This window comes from Microtus pennsylvanicus, chromosome 2 (assembly GCF_037038515.1).
Source record: "Microtus pennsylvanicus isolate mMicPen1 chromosome 2, mMicPen1.hap1, whole genome shotgun sequence".
Lineage (NCBI taxonomy): Eukaryota > Metazoa > Chordata > Mammalia > Rodentia > Cricetidae > Microtus > Microtus pennsylvanicus.
Genome location: NC_134580.1, coordinates 89,720,532 through 89,741,179, shown reverse-complemented (window position 1 = coordinate 89,741,179; position 20,648 = coordinate 89,720,532). Strand labels below are relative to the sequence as shown.

General features: G+C 41.0%; 1 protein-coding gene and 1 pseudogene across 1 annotated transcript in view; one reads left to right on the top strand and one right to left on the bottom strand.

The window, feature by feature from the left end:
* Positions 1 to 2,252: 2,252 nt before the first annotated feature.
* LOC142844983 (olfactory receptor 4F3/4F16/4F29-like) lies at positions 2,253 to 3,215 on the bottom strand (annotated as a pseudogene).
* Positions 3,216 to 15,756: 12,541 nt separating this feature from the next.
* LOC142844302 (uncharacterized) overlaps positions 15,757 to 20,648 on the top strand; it is a 30,427-nt gene continuing 25,535 nt past the window's right edge. Inside the window, exons 1-2 of the mRNA XM_075962637.1 lie at positions 15,757 to 15,871; positions 15,920 to 16,505. Coding sequence (XP_075818752.1) covers positions 15,757 to 15,871; positions 15,920 to 16,505 — 701 coding nt within the window. The remainder of the gene's footprint in view (positions 15,872 to 15,919; positions 16,506 to 20,648) is intronic.

The following is a 20,648-nucleotide window of genomic DNA, read 5'->3' as shown; positions in this document are numbered from 1 at the left end:
GTTGTGAACATCTTCAGAAAATTGCTTCGCTCAACTGCCAACTGAGATGAAACTAGCACACAGGTTATACCATGAAAGACCTAATTAACGACGCCCCCATTCAGCAGGAAGCAGTTTGGAGAGAAAAAACTGCACCCATGTTCCCAAAATATTGTTTATAAATGTTCTTTTACATTTAAAGGGGGGAAATGATATAGGTATGAAGAATTTGCATTGGTGTGGATTTTAAGGTCAATTTTGTTATATGTATATGTATTTCTGATCTTGAATAAGGTGTTGTGGTTGTGTAGTTCATTTTTAAAATGTAATGTATAATTAGGAAATATAGGTTGTTGATGGATAGTCATAAATAATAGTCAAGTTTGTAGTCATGTTAGTTAGATTTTCTAGATATATAGAGACATATTTCAGATAAGCATTCTTCATATCACTCAGAGGCTACAGAATATGGCATTTAAAATATTTTAATAACTTAGGACTTTTCATGACAATGAGACATGTCTGCTCCTGGCGGCACCAATCTACTTCAAGAGGAAGATGGACATTGAAGAGGCTCGTTACGGAGCTTGATAGCCATTTGGGCAAAAAACTGCTCTTGCCTGGACTGATGCATAAACTGGACACAAAGAACCCACAGAGAGGACTGATGAACTTGCCTAAAGATGAGATGATCTTTTGTGGTTCCTGATTCATGAAAGAGTCTGCGAGACATTCTGCAGGATACAGCATAAAGTGATTAAACTGTATTTGGAATTTCCTGCTTGATGAAAATGTCTGCTGGATACTATGGGCCTGAAGGCTGAAGATGGATGCCCCAACGGTACAAAAGAACTTTGGGTGACTGTCCAGGCAGCGAGATGTCTTTGTCATTTCTACCATTTAAAGTTTCTTAGTTCTTGTTTACTTAGGTAATATTATATCCTTCTGGAGTCTTTGATGGAGTTGAAGAATGGATAGGGAGTTATAGTTTTCCATTGTTATGATAAAAGATAAAATAGATATAAATATTGTAACTGTGATTCTTGCCTGATAACTGTTTTGTTATATGTAATTTTACTATGTTAAAGTTAAAGCCTTCCTTTTTTTGTTTAAACAGAAAAAGGGGAAGTGATGTGGGAGTGTCATATATCAATCTGTTGATTTCATTGGTTAAGCAATAAAGAAACTGCCAGGCCCATTTGATAGGCCCACCCTTAGGTGGGTGGAGTAAACAGAATGGAAGGCTGGGAGAAAGAAGCTGAGTCAGAGAGTCGCCATGGTTCTCCCACTCCAGGCAGATATATAATGGGCCAAGCGGTGTTTAAAAGAATACAGTTTCCCTGTAGTTATTTCGGGTAAAGCTAGCAGTGGGGGCAGCCGGGTGCCGGGGACACAGCCTGCCGCTCCTATTTCAACACAGTGGGTTACTCCAATTTTTTTATCTGTGATTTTGCTTTGTTACCATATTTGATCAATTTTAGAGAAGGTTCCATGAGGTGCTGAGAAGAAGGTATATTCTTTCCTGTTTGGGTGGAATGTTCTATAGATGTCAGTTATGTCCATTTAATTCATTACATCTGCTAGTTCTCTTATTTCTCTGTTAAGTTTCTGTTTGGTTGACCTGTCCATTGGTGGGAGAGGAGTGTTGAAATCTGCTACTATTAATGTGTGGGATTTGATGTGTGATTAAATTTTAGTAATGTTTCTTTTACATGTATGGGTGCTCTTGTATTAGGGGCATAGATTTTCAGGATTGAGACGCCATATTGATGAATTGTTCCTGTTATGAGTATAAAGTGTCCTTCTCCATCTCTTCTGATTGATTTTAGTTTGAAATCAATTTTGTTAGATATTAGAATCGGAGCGAGATAGAATCCCATTAGTTCTAATTTGTAGTTCCCTAGTTGCTAAAGATGTTGAGAATTTTAAACATTTTTCTTCTTTTATTTATTTTTTCTCATGCAATAAATCCCAATTGCAGCCTGCCCTCCTCCAAAGCATTAATCTAATTAATATCTTTAAATAAAAAAATCAGGAGTCAGTTATCAGGTTAGAATATGAAAGACCAGAGAAGCAGGGAGCAGCCACCAGTCGCTTTATACTTCTACCATTACTCCATCCAAAAAGAGATCCTCTCCCCCTGGACCTTACTACTACTGTCTCCTCTCTGTCTATAGTCCTCCAAACCCCCATGGTTAATTTATATGAATAAACAGACCAAATTTGCAAGGAAATATTTTTCTCAGATATTAACAATGAACATTTGTACTCAGTTAAGAATGATCAGTGTGCACGTGTTTAATTATTTGTCTATAAACCACTATCTGTTTAAATACTCTCATCATTGCCATTTTCATTTCTTGATTCCTGAATGTATAGATCACAGAGTTCAGAAAGGGAGTGACAACTGCATCAAATATGGACAGAAACTTATCCAAGTGTGTGAAAGAAGAAGGCCATGTGTAGATGAACATCACAGGGCCAAAGAATAAGACCACCACAGTCACATGAGCTGAAAGTGTAGACAGGGCCTTAGAGGAGCCACTTGAAGAATGTTTCTGAACAGTAAATATGATGACAATATAGGAAATGATCAGTATGAAGAAGAAACCTACAGACATGAATCCAGTGTTGACAGAGACCAGTAATTTCAGTCTGTATGTATCTACACAGGCAAGTTTGATGAACCCAGGAAAGTCACAATAGAAGCTGTCCAAAACATTTGGTCCACAAAATGGTAAGTTTACTACAAAAGCCAATTGAATGAGAGAATGCATAAATCCAACCACCCAACAGGACACTGAAAACAAGATGCACATCTTTGAACTCATAATGGTCAGATAATGGAGAGGTTTACATATGGCCACATATCTGTCAAAAGCCATGGCTATGAGTAAAACCATTTCTATACCACTAACAAAGTGAATGAAGAATATTTGGGTGATGCATCCTCTAAAAGTGATGACTTTATGCTTTCTCAACAGATCAAAAATCATCTAGGGGGACACAACAGAAGAAACACCCAAGTCAATGAAGGAGAGGTTAGCCAACAGAAAGTACATAGGAGAATGTAAGTGAGCGTCAGATGCGACAGTGAACACAATGAGGGAGTTTCCTGTCATACTTGCTACATAAAACATGGAAGAGAACTCAAAAAAGAATAATTGGATGTCCCAAGAGTTGGTGAGTCCCAGGAACACAAACTCTGACGCCACAGACTGATTCTTTCCTTCCATTGCTCTGTTGGCAGTGCTACCTGAAGGAAGAAATGTGAGAAACTATAAATTATAATTTTATAAATAGAATAGAAGAATCTCCTAGTAATGAAAATCTATTTTATTGCAACATTGAAACTAACTTTAAAGTGAGTAGTGTGAGACAAGTAAGTTCTATACACAACCAATAATCTGAAATTTATAAATTAGTTGGAAATAGGATTTAACTCCTGTAACAAAAGTTTTCATCAAAAACTCAAAGACAGTAAGGTTTGGTGGGCTTTAAATGAGGATACTAGGGCCAGGTGAACTGTCTCATTCATTAAGAGCAGTTGCTACTCTTTCAAAAGACCCCTGCTCTTTTCTTAGCATCCATACCAAGTAGCTTACAATAGTCTATAGTTCTAGCTCCAGGGAATCTAATGACACCTCTTAGTTTCATGAGATTTTCTCAAGCATGAATCATAAAATTAATAACAAAGACACATACATGTAATTTTTAAATGAATGTTTATAAAGAGAATATTTTTATAAACTGTTGATGACAATTTAAATTAACACATCCATAAAGGAAAAAGTATGGGAAGTTTTCAAAAACTAGAGACTAGATTTGCAGCACAGTATAGGTGTGCTTGTCTAACAAATTTTATCCTTATATTGGTTTTATACGTAATAGTATAATACAAAAAGAGAAGTGTGGTGACAAATAAGGTAGAAAAAAGAACACAAAAGATGCAAATGATTAAACGAGAAGTACCATACAATATAGAAATTCTCCACTCTCTCCATACCTCTTCAATATAGGACTTGAAGTTCTAGCAATAGCAATAAGACAACATAAGGGGATCAAGGGGATTCGTATTGGAAAGGAAGAAGTTAAGCTTTCGTTATTTGCAGATGATATGATAGTATACATAAGCGACCCCAAAAACTCTACCAAAGAACTCCTACAGCTGATAAACACCTTTAGTAATGTGGCAGGATACAAGATCAACTCCAAAAAATCAGTGGCCTTCCTATACACTAAGGATAAGGAAACAGAGAGGGAAATCAGAGAAGCATCACCTTTCACAATAGCCACAAATAACATAAAATATCTTGGGGTAACTCTGACCAAGGAAGTGAAAGATCTATATGACAAGAACTTTAAGTCTTTGAAGAAAGAAATTGAGTGGACACCAGAAAATGTAAGGATCTCCCCTGCTCTTGGATTGGGAGGATCAACATAGTAAAAATGGAAATTCTACCAAAAGCAATCCCCATCAAACTCCCATCAAAATTCTTCACAGAGCTGGAGAAGACAATAATCAACTTTATATGGAAAAATAAAAAGAACCAGGATAGCCAAAACAATCTTATGCAATAAAGGAACTTCTGGAGGCATTACCATCCCTGACTTCAAACTCTATTACAGAGCTACAGTATTAAAAACAGCTTGGTATTGGCATAAAAACAGAGAAGTAGACCAATGGAATCAAATAGAAGACCCTGACATTAACCCACAAACATATGAACACCTGATTTTCAATAAAGGAGCTAAAAGTATACAATGGAAAAAAGAGAGCATCTTCAACAAATTGTGCTGGCAAAACTGGATGTCAACCTGTACAAGAATGAAACTAGATCCATATCTATCACCATGCACAAAACTCAAGTCTAAATGGATTAAAGACCTCAATATCAGTCCGAACACACTGAACCTGATAGAAGAGAAAGTGGGAAGTACTCTACAACACATGGGCATAGGAGACCACTTCCTACGTATAACCCCAGCAGCACTGACATTAAGGGCCTCATTGAATAAATGGGACCTCCTGAGACTGAGAAGTTTCTGTAAAGCAAAGGACACTGTCACTAAGACACAAAGGCAACCCACTGACTGGGAGAAGATCTTCACCAACCCCGCAACTGACAAAGGTCTGATCTCCAAAATATATAAAGAACTCCAGAAACTAGACCGTAAAAATCTAATCAACACAATTATAAAATGGGGCACTGAGTTGAACAGAGAATTCTCAACAGAAGAAGTTCAAATGGCCAAAAGACACTTAAGGTCATGTTCTACTTCCTTAGTGATCAGGGAAATGCAAATCAAGACAACTTTAAGATACCATCTTACACCTGTCAGAATGGCTAAAATAAAAAACACCAATGATAGCCTTTGCTGGAGAGGTTGTGGAGAAAGTGGTACACTCATCCATTGCTGGTGGGAATGCAAACTTGTGCAACCACTTTGAAAAGCAGTGTGGCGGTTTCTCAGGAAATTCGGGATCAACCTACCCCTGGACCCAGCAATACCACTCTTCGGAATATATCTAAGAGAGGCCTTATCATACAACAAAAGTGTATGCTCTACTATGTTCATAGCAGCATTGTTTGTAATAGACAGAACCTGGAAACAACCTAGATGCCCTTCAATGGAAGAATGGATGAACAAAGTATGGAATGTATACATATTAGAGTACTACTCAGCAGTAAAAAACAAGGACTTCTTGAATTTTGCATACAAGTGGATGGAAATAGAAAACACTATCCTGAGTGAGGTAAGCCAGACCCAAAAAGAGGAACATGGGATGTACTCACTCATATTTGGTTTCTAGCCATAAACAAAGGACATTGAGCCTATAATTAGTGATCCTAGAGAAGCTAAATAAGGAGAACCCAAAGAAAAATATATAGGCATCCTCCTGAATATTAACCTTCATCAGGCGATGAAAGGAGACAGAGACAGAGACCCACTTTGGAGCACTGGACAGAAATCTCAAGGTCCAAATCAGAAGCAGAAAGAGAGACAGTACGAGAATGGAACTCAGGACCGCGAGAGGTGCACCCACACACTGAGACAATGGGGATGTTCTATCGGGAACTCACCAAGGCCAGTTGGCCTGGATCTGAAAAAGCCTGGGATAAAACTGGACTCGCTGAACATAGTGGACACTTAGGACTACTGAGAACTCAAGAACAATGGCAATGGGTTTTGATCCTACTGCACGTACTGGCTTTGTGGGTGCCTAGGCAGTTTGGGTGCTTACCTTACTAGACCTGGATGGAGGTGGGTGGTCCTTGGACTTCCCACAGGGCAGGGAACCCTGATAGCTCTATGGGCTGACAAAAGAGGGGAACTTGATTGGGGGAGGGGGAAGAAAATGGGAGGTGGTGGCGGGGAATAGACAGAAATCTTTAATAAATAAATAAACAGAAAAAATAAATAAAAAAGAAAAGAATATAGAAATTCTCACCTTAAGGGTATATATCCAGAAGGAAACATTAAGTCAATATATTTTCCCATTTATTGTATTATTCCTAAAAATTAATATTATGATGAACAACCTCTGTCCACTGAACACTTATAGACACATGGATTACAAATGGACATACATAAACACAAAAAATATTGTAATAATCCTTTTATCATAACTCTATGAAAAGATTTATCTTATTATTTGGTGGTTTCATTTTATTTAGAGAAGAAACAGCACAGCAGACAACATCTGAGCTTTTGATTCAGGATCTCTGATTAATCAGCTATGTGCTGACTACTATTAGAAAAGGTACTGTGCCCCAAAACTTGTGTTTTCTTTGTTGAAGAATGCACATAGAAAGACTATAAAATTTGAAAAGTTGGTATATAATTAGGAATAGAAAAATGAGGAAGCTTACTATAAACTAGGCATAAATATTTAAATTATGAACTTATCTCAGTTGAATCTGTCTTTATTTTGACTATGCTTATTATTTCAAATCATTTCCTCAACTTAAGGATTCCTACCCAAATTTGGATGCTTCTAATTTAAACATAACTATATCTATTAAATAGTTTGTAAGATATAAATAATTCTGTATTCTTTTCAAAAATATAATTAGGTAAAAGTCACTTCAACATCTTTAAAGTCTTTCTGATCAGATCACGGATCATAATCAAATTAATACAAACATTCCAACTTTATATTTTATACCAGAGCTGAAAGCAAGAAAATAAATTCAACTTTTTATATTTTAAGTACCATTTTGTTCTAAAATTAAAATGACATTTTATCACAACATCTGTTTGCAACATTGAGGCTTTTAGTCACATGTTAAAATTTACTTCTGGTCAGGTTTTCGTAACACTCTTCCAACCTGAAAAGCATGAAAATCTTGACCAAATTTACTTCTGTTTTACAGAACAATCACATAATGTTTGGTAGAAGGTGACTTGTTCACACTAAAACTATTTTTAAAAGTCAGTGAGGAGAAAATTACAAATCTTTCCTTTTTACTTACAAGCATCTTTAATATCTCATTAGATCGTAGGGTGTATTGTATCATGCATTCAATTAATTATTGATGAATAAAGAATGATTCATTATATTGCTACACAAACTTAGTAGAAAATGTTACAAGGTTGTTTGGCTTCTCAAGGCCATTTACAATGTGGGTCTAGCTCATAGGCAGTCGGTTACTTAGCCTTTGCCAATACTTCAGTTGCTGTTTATCAGCTATCCTCCTGTGCGTTCAATTTCTTTTCCTGACTGCTCTCTACTTTGCTCATCTTCCTCAAGCCCTTTAGGATGTGACTCTTATCCATAGTAATTCCAAGCACAAACCAGCATCTGGGAATTAGCCACCCAAGCATTGTTAAGTTTATTTTCAGCCATGCATTTTACCTGAATGATAACAACATCATCTTAGCAGAGTCAGGCTTCTCTGTGTGCCCTAACATAAAATACTACATGGAATCTTCCATTAGGGAGATAAGAAGCTAATTATATGTACCTCAAGAGGCCACAGACTAAGATATACTCAAAAAACATAGCAATTTAAAAGCATCATGTGGTTATAAAATTCTTTTCTCTAGAGTATTTGGTTTGGTCTATGTGACCAAAGAATTTCTATAGCTCATAGTATGATATTAAAAGGAAGAATAAAAGAAAACCAGGATTGTTATGGTAACATTAACCTACGTGAATTTGAAAGTTAACATGGTGGCACACACCTTTAATCTCAGCAATCAGAAGACAGAGGCAGCTGGATCTCTGTGAGTTTGAAGCCAGCCTTACATAGTGACTTTCAGAACATTTAGAGCTACATAGTGAGATCTTGTTCAAAGCAAAAAAATCCCATTGATATTATTCCTTAATAATTGATAAATATTTGCTCAATGTTTAACTATCATCACCGAGTTAAATCAAGCTAAAGTACTAATTAAAGTGTAGTTTAAAACAAAGAAGAATTTTCGAGAAGTCTTCATTTTCTGTAAAACTGTGACCTATAATTATAGATGTGTGCATAGATTGAGCTGGACAGAAATCAAGTGCAGTAAATAAATCTCAAAAGTAAATGAAATAACTCAAATTTCTGTCAACTAAGAATAACAAAGAAACTATGTTCCACACACGTAACAACCCCCTAAAAAGTATGTTGAGACTATATAAGAAGACTTACAGTTTATACAAAGAACAGACAGCAGAAAAACATCTTATAAACTGTTGCACAGGTAAATACACATGAATGTAGACAAAAATAGATTTATTTTTCAATAAGTATCACAGCACAGTAAGAGTTTAGGTACTGTGAATTATAATGGAAATGGCTGCGCCTAGGAATGGCATACTGTGTCAAGGGCTTGGACGGGTGCTTAATATATCCCCAAATAGGAGAGAAACAGAAACTGGGTGTAACTGGAGGGGTGAAATACTTGTACCTTCAGTTTTCTTAAATCTGAGGGATGAGCAGAGTTGGGAAAATAATATCAAATTAAGAAAGCATTGGGCCATATAATGAGTAATTATATCTTTGCAAGATAACTGTCTGCATGTTATCATGAGATTTCTTCTAATAGCACAGTTTCCTTCCGATCATCTTATCCTCCATCAGGATTTGTACTATATTGTATTCTCTACTTAAGAACTAAAATAGTTTTACTTTAATTGGCGATATACCTTGATGTGACACATTTTATATGTATCATTATTTATTTACAGCACATGTAAACCACTTATCAGAGATTATTAAAAGAATATAAATACAATCCCTAAAGTCTAAGTCTCATGTTTCCAGTCCCCATTGTAATATGGAGTTAAAACCATATAAGTGAAAGATTTCTGTATTAGATTTTTTTCAGTGGATGGTCAGTTCCAAGTTAGGCCACCAATATATGTGAATACATTCACAATACAGGTTTATGTTTTCTTCTGGGTTATGGAAAATATGCTGCAAGTTGTATGCACACACACACACACAGAGAGAGAGAGAGAGAGAGAGACAGAGACAGAGACAGAGACAGAGACACAGAGAGAGAGAGAGAGAGAATGTACATTATGGTTGGTTTTAATGTCAACTTGCCACAAATTAGAATCATCTGAGTATGGAGGAGTCTCTCCTGAAAAATTGTCCTGATTGTCTTGTAGATGTTATCTCCTTGTTTAAATTACCTAGAGAACCTGTCGAAAATTGTTTGTGTGTGTGTATGTGTGTGTGCATGTGTGTGTTCATGATAAAGAAACTGTGACACTCTAAACTGCAATTTTATCTTTTTCTACAAAATTTGCATAATATTTTCAGGCTCCAGAGCCACCTCAAAATACATAGCATCAACAAGTACCACTTCATCCCTAAACCCACCTATCTCAGGCTACTTCAGCCGCTCCTCGAGACACAGACTACAACTGCATAGAACAAACCAAAAGGTGAGTGACCAGCCTTTCAGCTGGACAGCCCAGTATGTAGGCCCTAGGCAAAACCTGGGCCCTTTACCCCCGACACACCTCAGCTACAAGAGCAAGCGTCCTATAGGCAGTGTGCCCAAGCACCACCTATCAGGTACTGCAATCTACATGTCCCTACAAGCCTACTCATTCTCTGTGACCTCAGCAGTCCCCTGAGATACAGACTGTGACTGCACAGAACTGACCAGAGGTAAGTGAGCAGCAGCTCCCTGAGAAACAGACTGTGAGTACACAGAGTGAACCAAGAGCCACTCCCTAAAACAGGCAGTAACTGCACAGATTGGTCCAAGACATGAGACCCAGACACCAACTGCAAAAGTCAAACTAAGAGCAAAGACACTGCCTGCACCAACTGGACTAACAGATGGGTAGACACTAATGCAAGTATATATTAAACAATCTAAAGAGCAATGTGGCACCACCAGAACCCTGTCGTCCTACAACAACAGAAAGACCTGAACCTCCCAACCCAGAAAAAGCAGAAGAAATAGATTTTGTGGGCAAATAAAAAATTAAAGGCAAATAGGTCATAACACAAAATGTCCAGGAAATCTGGGGCACCATGAAAAGACCAAACCTAAGAACAATAGGGTTGGATAAAGGAGAAGAATAGCAGCTCAAAGGCACAGAAAATATATTAAACAAAATCATAAAAGAAAACTTCACAATCTTAAGAAAGGAAACAGTTATGAAAATACAAGAAACTTACAGAACACTAAATCGACTGTACCCAAAAGTTCCAGTTTAAAAATATGGGGTACAGAGCTAAACAAAGAATTCTCAGCAGAAGAATCACAAATGACATAAAGACATTTAAGGAATTGCTCAACATCCTTAATCATCAGGGAAATGCAAATCAAATGGCTCTGAGATACCATCTTACACCTTCAGAATGACTAGGATCAAAAGTACTGAGAACAGCTTATGTTGGAGAAGATGTGGAGTCAGGGGATCACTCCTCCACTGCTTGTGGGAGTACAAACTTGATAGTCACTTTAGAAACCAGTGTGACTTTTTCTCAGAAAACTGGAAATCAGTCTACTTTGAGGCCAATTGGTGTAGAAGGTCCTTCTTTCTATGAGTTGCTTGTATTGGTTAATGAATAAAAAAAAAACTGCCTTGGCCTGATAGGCCAGAACTTAGGTAGGTGGAGAAGACAGAACTGAATTCTCGGAAGAAGAAAGCAGAGGGGAGAGACACCATGGAGCCACCAGAATCAGACGTGCTGAATATTTCCTGGTAAGCCACTGCCATGTGGCGACGCATAGATTAATAAAAATGGGCAAAATCAAGGTATAAGAGCTAGTCAATAAGATGTTAGAGCTAATAGGCCAAGCAGTGATTTAATGAACACAGATTTTGTGTGGTTATTTTGGGTGTAAGCTAGCCAGGTGGCCGGGAAAACAAGTAGCGTCTCTCCTACAACAGCCAATGATACCACTCCTGGTCATATATCTATAAGATACTCAATCATACCACAAGGACACTTGATCAACTATTTCATAGCAGTATTATTCATAATACTCAGAACCTGAAAATAATCTAGATGCCTACCAACCAAAGAATGGATAAAGAAAATGTTGAAGTATTACTCAGCTGTATAGAACAATGACATCTTGAAATTTACAGGAAAATTGATGGAACTAGAAAGAACTATCCCAAATGAGGTACCCCAGACTTAAAAAGATAAACACGGTTTTTACTCAACAAGAAATGGATATTAGATATAAAGCAAAGGATATTCAAACTACAATCCACAGATCCTGAGGAGGCAGGTAACAAAGAAGACCCTAAGAGTGACACATGGATGGCTCAGGGAAGGAGAAGCAGATGAACTCTCCCTGGGTAAACAGGGGAAATGGGGTTGTAAAGAAGAGGGAATGGGAGATGACAACTTGAGGAAATAGACTGGTTGAGGAGGAAGAGGGACATTGTGGGAATGAAATGGAGAGATCTAGATAGAGAGAGCCACTATGAGGTTGGGGAGAAACCTAGTGCCAGGAAATTCCCAAGAATCCGCAAGGATGACCACAACTAAGACTCCTAGCAATAGTGGAGAGAGAACCCTAAGTGGTCTTCCCCTATAATCAGATGGCTGAATACTCCAACTATGATCATTAAGCCTTCATCCTGTGATGTGGAATTCCCCTCTGTATGCTGTGATTAACATTAACTAATAAAGAAAGCTGGCTTGAGCCTATAACAGGACAGAACAAAGATAGACAGGGAACACTAAACTGAATGCTGGGAGAAAGAATGAGGCATCTCAGAGACACTATGTAGCCCCACCAGGAACAGACATGCCAGAACCACGCTGGTAGTCCACAGCCATGTGGTGATACACAGATTAATAGAAATGGGTTAAATTAAGTTGTAAGAGTTAGCTAATAAGAATCTAGAGTTAATGGAACAAGCAGTGATTTAAATAATACAGTTTCTGTGTGATTATATCAGTTGGGGTTGAGAATGTGGATGGAATATAAAATAAAATTTAAAAAAAATTAAAAAAGGAAAAAAATACATAATTTCTTAAAACTTGTTCAAACTGGGATGCAGTAACACACACCTTTAATCTCAACACACAGAAAGCAGAGGCAGGTAGATCTCTGTGAGTTTAAGACCAACCTGGTCTAAAGTGAGTTACAGGACAGCCAAGGCTACACTGAAAAACCAGTGTCAAAAAAAACACTAAATAAATAAACAAATAAAACAACTGTGTAAGAAGAGGGTAATTATGCATACGAATGGAAACCTTGCCAGCTAGTTTGGGCTAGGAGATTCATGGATCATGGAGGAAAACCAACAACTGTCACTTTATTAAACCAGCGTTATCTCAAACTGCACTATAAATATTTGTCGTTATAAACAAAGAGAGGTGTCATCCTCACCCCTCATCAAGGAAGCTCCTCTTTGGAATGGATGGAGACCATTATTTAAACAAAACAACTCCCACACCTCAGGTTCAGGAGTAATTGTAGAAGAGGTCAGAAAGATTGTAAGAGTCAGAGGAAAGGGAGTTTGCTATGAGATTGTGACCTCTAGTTATGTCAGAAGTTGTAATCATAAAATTTCAGCATGATTGTCTAAACATGATGTGAACAAGGCCAAAATCCATGGTAAAATGGGTGAGCAATGCCCGAGAGGCTCATTGCTACACAGAGAACTACAGATAGCTCAGGAATGCTGACTTTGGGAGAAATAATCTTCCCCATGAAAGAGCACACTAATTGGCTATCCAATACAAACAGCCTGTCCTATAATATATATATACAAGTATTATGCAGGCTCTGTTTGTCATTGATTTTTTTGTAAATCTTTTTTTTTCTATTTTGTTCATTTCAGCTAGTGTTTGATTATCTCTTCCCATCTACTGTTTGGGTGAGTTGATTGTTGTCGATATTCAAAGGCCTTCAAGCACTTAATTGAGTTTTTCACTTGACATCTCTCCAAGTTTTGAGTAGGGACATAGTGCTCTAAAATTTGCCAGTTTTGACTACCTTATTTATGTTCCATAAATTTTTAGATACTGTGTTTTCATTTACATTCAATTATAGAATTTTTAAACTTCCTTTTCCATTTCTTCCTTGAGTCAATTATCATTCGGTAGTATGTTGATTGGTCTCTATGAGCTGGTATGCTTTTTGTAGAATCTACTGGTATTGATATTCAACCTTATCCCATTGGGGTAATATAAAAGACAAAACGTCATTTCAGTTTTTCTATTTTGAGTAAAGTTTTGCATCCTAATATACAATCGGGTTTGTGGAAAGTTTCATGGACTGCTGAGAAGTAGATGTGTTGTTTATTATTGGTGTAGAATGTTCTGTAGATGTTTCTTTAGTCTATTTGTTTTATGTCATTTAACTTCAGGTTTTCTCTGTTCAGTTTTTGTCCTATAGACTTACTTATTGGGATATTTAAGTCATCCACTATCACTATTTGGTGGTTAATCTGTGGTTTTAAGAATAATAGTATTTCTTTTATGAAATCAGGTTTTCTTGTGTTCAATGTGTATATGTTTAGAATTGTATTAGCTTCTTGGATTTTTCCTTTAATGCATATGAATTGGTCCTTCTTATCTCTCTGACTGGTTTTGACTTGAAATCTTTTTCATCAGATGTTAGAATAGTCATGTCTGCATTTTTGTAGGAGGCATGTTGTCTTAGTTATTCATGTTCTGTCTTTGTGATATGACCAAAGAATCTAGACATAGGTCATTGACAGTGTTCCTTGGTGTGGATAGCTTGGTCCCTCCTTAGTTGAATAGGTGTTTGGAGATCTGTTGTTACCCAAATGTAAAAGGCTAAGCAGCAGGTCACTAGTGATTGGAATTCAGTCTTGAGGCAACTCCATATAGATATGTAAATAAAATATAAGAAGTGATGTCTGTGGTAAGAGGAGCCATGGACATAAATTCAGACCCTGACTGCTGCAGGACCATGGCCCCAGACATGGCCTAGGCAGCAGCTCCACCCAAACTGTATGAAAACCTGGCATCTGGTCAGTCACCAGAGACCATGTTGATGTCCAAGGGTCATACTACTGCTGGGGACATACTGATCTGGATGACCATGTTGCCACTGTGGCCATGATGATGTTGGGGATAAAGCTGCTGCCATGTCTGGATCCCTGGTCCCATTACAGCTGGGATCTGTATTGATGATCATGTCCAAAGTTCCTACAGGAGGCTGTAAGAGCCATGCTAGTTTCACCTTTCACTGGACCTGGGATAGAGGCCTATGCCCCTCACTGGACACTGAAACAGGAGAGCTGGTTCTACCCCTCATGGGAGAGCTGCCCCCTCCTCGCAATAAAGAGGACCTGATTGCATGGGACTAGGAGAGCTGGCTCTGCCGCTTGCCTGGGTGACTGCTGGTTCCAGTGGACTGGAATGACCAGCACCGTTGCCACTCAGACACACATTCTGGACCTTGGGTTGGCCCACCCTAACATCTACACTACCTAGGATCTGCTGGAGCATTTGAAGGGACTGGTCCTATGGAATACTAGCCACAGAATCCCCATGACTCCTGACAACAGCAGAAACTCTGAGAGGAGTTTTGGTAGGAGTCCATTAATGATGGTGTGCTAGAGGCCAGAGACCTTGAACCAGACCTATGACTCATTAGCAATGAATATTTGAAGGTAGGGCAAATTGAACAAAACAGTATATCGTGTGTCACACCAGAACTCCCAATGCACTAGGAGGAACGAAGAGGTGTTAGATATGGGAAAGATGAGGGAGAAAGGTGGGGTTTTGTTTGTTTTATTTTATTTTAATTAATTTGGGGGGATTTTTGGGAGGTTATGCTGCAGGGATTATAGATAGGCATGGGGAGATTGAGAGGTGAATAAGATTGGGGCGCATGATATAAAATTCCTGAAGAATCAATATACAATTAAGTTATGTATAAAAATAGATTTATACAATAAATATCAGCTTGCTTATTCTTAGAAAAACTGTCTCAGATCATATCAAATTACTAATTTCAAGCATCCAAATATATATGTCAGTAACCTTCCCGGCACCGCCCTCGGGTTCCAGGGATGGAGACCGGTCGCGGGGTGCTGTCTGGGCTCGGCCCGCTGAGCATCCTCGGGAAGAGACGGTCCTCCCGGTGAGACCCAGCAGTACGGAGCCCTCGCAGCTTCTGCCCTACAGATTGACTCTCTAGGCTTTCCGTTTCCCTTCCAGCAGGGAAGGTGGAACTTCCTGTTTTCTGTCTTAGGGACTTCCGGAAACTACTGCAGGGCCGAAAACAACTCGACACGCCGAGCTGACGGCTATTCAAGGAAAAAAAGGACGCGAACTTGGGCCTTTGCCCATGCAGTTGTAAAATCTCTGTTTTTCGGTTATGGTGCTCTGCGCGCCATCCAGAACAGACGCCCTGGGAACCGCCGGAAGTAGCTCAACGGAGAAACAGGAAGTCCCGCCTCTTCCTCCCAGAGGGAAGACGGTGAGCCGGAGGAGTCAGTCAGAGGGCCGAGCAGGAGCGATTTCCCCGACAAACAGGTGAGTTATTCTCCGACGTGGCGGGGGGTCTGGCGGCGGGGATGGTTTGGCGTCGGCGGGGGTGCGGGAGCAGCGGCCTGCGGGCCCGAGCGGGCGGCGCGGCGTCCGGTGTCCGCGGGCCGGCCGCGCCCCCGCCCCCTCCTCCGCCTCCGCCCCTCCCCGCCGGGGCCGACGCCTCCCCGCCGCACGCCGGGACTCAGGCCCTCGCCCGTCGGCGGCGCTCGTCCCGCTGCCCGGCGACCTCCGGCCGGTGCTGCAGCTGTCGGGGCCGCGGCGGCCTCGCGCCCTCTCGGGCTCCTTGGGCGCGGGTGTCCCCTCGGCTGGAGCGCTGACAGCCGTGCTCGGAGTCCGCCGCGCCGCCCTCGGCTCCGGGATTGGCCGTTCCCCGGTCCGTCCCGGAGGAACACGCTTCCCCGGCTGCCCAGCGTCTGCTCCGAGGGACGGGCTTCCCCGCAGAGGCTCCGCGCAGCCCGCTCCCGTGCACCCGGGTGCCTTGCCGAAGCCGCTGCCGCCTCTGCAGCCTCTGCCGCCGCTGCCACTCGCGCTTCTTCCGTTACGCCATGCCGGTGACCGGGAGCCCACGACGGAAAGGTAGGTTCCTGCTCTGCGTGACTGCCGGGGGACTCGGGCCCCTGCGGCGGTCGACCCCGGTCAGCTTGGCAGTGGGCAGTGCGCCTCGTCCCACTTAAACTCGGCACCCTCGGGACCACCGCCGGCTGTGCTTGCCTTCTGTCTTCAGTTCAGTCTGCTGGGCGATGGGAGCAGAGGCTGCTGACCCCTGTTGGTAGCGTTGGGTTTTGAGTGGAGCGTTTATATTGAAGAGTTCTGGAACAGGACCTCTTGGCGGAGTTGGCCTCTGTGAAGACACTGCTCCACACTCACACCCCCTCTCTTTCTCTGTATCCCTCTTCCTCTCCTCCTCCCCCCTCTCTCCGATTTTTTTTTATTATGTAATGGGATGTAAAAGTCCAATGGTGACTTTTTAGCCTATGTTTGACAGGGCTGGTCACACACAGTATGTACCTAATTGGTGGGATCTTAGTCCATCTTGAAACAAAATACTGATTAGAAAGTATTCGAAGATCTCCTGTCTGTTGAACATACGCTATAACTCATAAAGCAGGACAACTTTGTATAGAAGTTACTCCAAATTCACTAACATCCATAAAATAACTTGAGCAAAATCAATGTTCACAGTCAAATGTTTGGTACTTGTTCCAGATAGGAGTATTCCTGTTGGCACAAGCCAGGCTCTGTGCTACAGCAGATGAGAACTGGTTACATTAAAAAACCCCACCAGGTAACTTCCACTACATTTGCAGGTCTGTTTTAGCACTTACAAGGTACATTTATTAAAATAGCCAAGTGTTAGCTTTCCAGAATCTAGAATAATGGCCGGCACAAACAGGAAGTGGAGACATTGCTTTGGGACCATACCCACTGTTTGTGCTCCACTACAACTTTTCTACAAACCTGAAAAACGCTTAAAAGGGTTTTTGTTTGTTTGTTTTTGTCTTTGGAGACAGGGTTTCTCTGTAGCTTTGGAGCCTGTCCTAGAACTAGCTCTTGTAGACCAGGCTGGCCTCAAACTCACAGAGATCCACCTATCTCTGTCTCCCGAGTGCTGGGATTAAAGGTGTGCGCCTCCACTGCACGGCCCAAATTAGGCTTTTCTTACTGGAAGAGAATGCTAGTAAAATAGAATGCTAATTTTTTTATTTCTCTCTTAAAAATAAACGCACCACACACATATACATACACATGGGGGGCGGGGGAGGTAGGTTTGCTAATTAGGTGGTGAAAAGAATCCTAGTTTGTAAATTCCCGAATGAGTTAAGCTGTGCAGATCCACCTGGCAATTGGACCCTCTTGGCAATAAGTGAGTGCTAGTGGGTGTTTCTGCACGGTGGCCTAACATTCTCCCTAGTTGTGGAGTTCATACAGGAAGCATTTCTTGTCTGCCTGCTTTGTCCCAGTCATTGTAGCAAGTAAACTGATGGTTGGGATAGCAGAGTACCAGGTAGTAACTGGCCGTGGCAGTACAGTCTCGTGTTGATCCTGTGTTCTCTGAGGGCGAGGCATTGCACTGCTGCTCATGGTTCTTGGGTGTCAGCTAGGAATGGGCTTTGACTGATGTAAGCAGAGGGGCATGTACTGGAAGAGTCATAGCAGGCTGGAGAAATGTGTTCCAGGAGAGAGACTGGGGGTCTGACTGAGGTCGTAGCTTGGCCACATCCTGTAAGTAGTCTGCTTAGAATTTTGCTACTGACTGGAGAAACTACCACCTTTGTGATGCACTCTTGAGTCCCCTCTGCGTCTCCATCATTGCGTCCTTTAAAGTTCTAAGTGGTAGGACATAAGATTGGCCAGACCACCTAGTTCCTAGGGAGGGGAGACAGTGTATTTTCTGTGTCACAGCATCTCATAAACAGCCCTGGATTCTTTTAAAATATGAAGGTAACTTCAAGAGCAAAAAGGTTTAATGTGACTATTACCAGTCAGCTTGTTGGACTCCTGTTAATTTACCCTCAAAAACTGGCTAAGCAAGGAGAAGTGGCATTTCAAGTGCTGGCTGGTGCTTACCACTTTGGTGTATACTTGAGCATCTGAACATTTTGAGTGAAGGCAATTGGAGGTGCTACTTGTTATTGTTGCAGGTCCCGTGTAGTCCTAGGTAGCAGGACCCTTAGCTCTCTCGACACAGTGTAGTCTTTGTGAGAGTGCAGGGAATCTAAATGCCTCTGCTCTTAGCAGCAACTGTCATTGCAATTTCTTTTCTTTCTCTCTTTTTTCTTTTTTTTTTTTCTTTTTTCTTTTGATTTTCGAGACAGGGTTTCTCCATAGTTTATTTGGTTCCTGTCCTGGCAGTAGCTCTTGTAAACCAGGCTGGCCTTGAACTCACAGAGATCCACCTGCCTCTGCCTCCCGAGTGCTGGGATTAAAGGCGCGCGCCACCACCACCTGGCCTCTGTCATTGCAATTTTTGGGAGGGATAGTGTTTACCCCAGAAAATTGGAAGTGTCTGAAATACTAAGGACTTGGTACTAAGGAGTAATAAAGGTAATAAACAGAATTCCATGAAAATAACAATAATGTTTTGAGCTCTTAGTTGGTGTAAACTTTTCATAATCTCATTTAGTCCCCAGCACATTCTCTGAAGCCGTGTCCTACATTTTATCCACTATGGTGCATTCAGTTTAGGGTAGGCACGCAGTTTGTGCAGCTCTGTGCAGTTCTTAAATGGTGGAGCTAGTTTCTAGCCAAGGCGGTGTGACTGTATAGCCACTCTTTGAGTCATAGGCCAGTCCACTGACTTCATGACACTTTAGCCAACACTTGTCCCATGGTTCAGTCCTTAGATGTCTGATTGTAGGCACTTTGCCCCCAGGCAGTGTATAGTCTTGTTATCAGACACTTCGTAATGTGCGGCAGAGCCCAGGAGGAGGGAGGAAGGCCATTGCAGGGCACAGGGTACCCTAAAAGAGGGCAGGGCATTCTGGGAGCTGTCAGGGTAGCTGAGCAGAGCCCTGGGAAGTACAGCAGTCAGAAGCAGGGCTCCAGGTGTCAAGCTCCTTCTCAGGTTCGCTTGTTCCACTTTCACACCTTAAAATTGCAGCTGTCTGTATGTGTGCGCATCAGCAAATAGGAGCTCGCTGTTCATGGGACGCAGTTCTAATTTATGTAGCTGGAAATAGTCATGTACAGCTTAATAAAAGATTTACATATTGAAGGTGAAACTATAAAACATTTAGAAGGTAATTCGGGGCAATAGTTATATGTATGATTTGAGATTTTTGAGTCAATCACAAAAGATACAAGTCATAAGAGAAAAAATGAGTTTTATTGTCATTATTAGTTTGGATAATGGTATATGAAAAAGACCCAGAAATGATCAGGCAGATTAACAAAATTGAACGTGTCAGTACATATTATTGGTAAAAGTTTAATGCTATTTGAAGAGCAAGCAGCAAAAGTCAGAATAATAGGAAACAGGTTAGGGAGAGAGCAGGTAAAGTGATAGCTGCTAAAGCCTGATGAACAAGTGAGAAGTCAGGGCAAGTAAGCACTCTCAGCTCTTGTGGAGGGACACAGCCAGCCTGGGATACACAGCACAGAAGCAGAAACTGGAGACTGCCTCGACAAGGTGGAAGGCGGAAACTGACTTCTGTATCGGCGAAAATGAATGCAGACAGAAATTGTAATAATACATACAGCTTTAATTGATAAATAGACTTACAGAACCAGAGGTTCCAGCGGAGAACAGGAAAGCAGAAGGGGCGGCCGGGAGTGCGCCCGCAATCTTTATAAGTAAAAAATATCCTCGGGGGGACCCCACCCTACAGACTTCCTCTACAAGTATGCACCCATTCTCTCCCCTTCTCTATTACACACACGCAAACACACACACACACACACACACACACACACACACACACACACACACACTTAGAAAAGAATCTTCAAGTATATATTTTATACACCCTCACCAAAGAGATAAGTATAAAGATGCTCCCGTTGATCAGTAGCTAGAAGAACTAATTGGTGTGTAATTTATGCACTGCTTATACCCGCTGTGTGGGTCTTGGACTGTGGTGGAGGGGTGGCGAATGTGCAGGTGGCCATAAGGGTCCGGCCTCTCAGCAAGCGGTGAGTCTGGCAGGGGGGGGGGGGGGCGCCTGAGGCGTCAAGTGAACTGAGAGGAGAGCGAGAAGGCGCCTTTCTCTAGGTGGACTG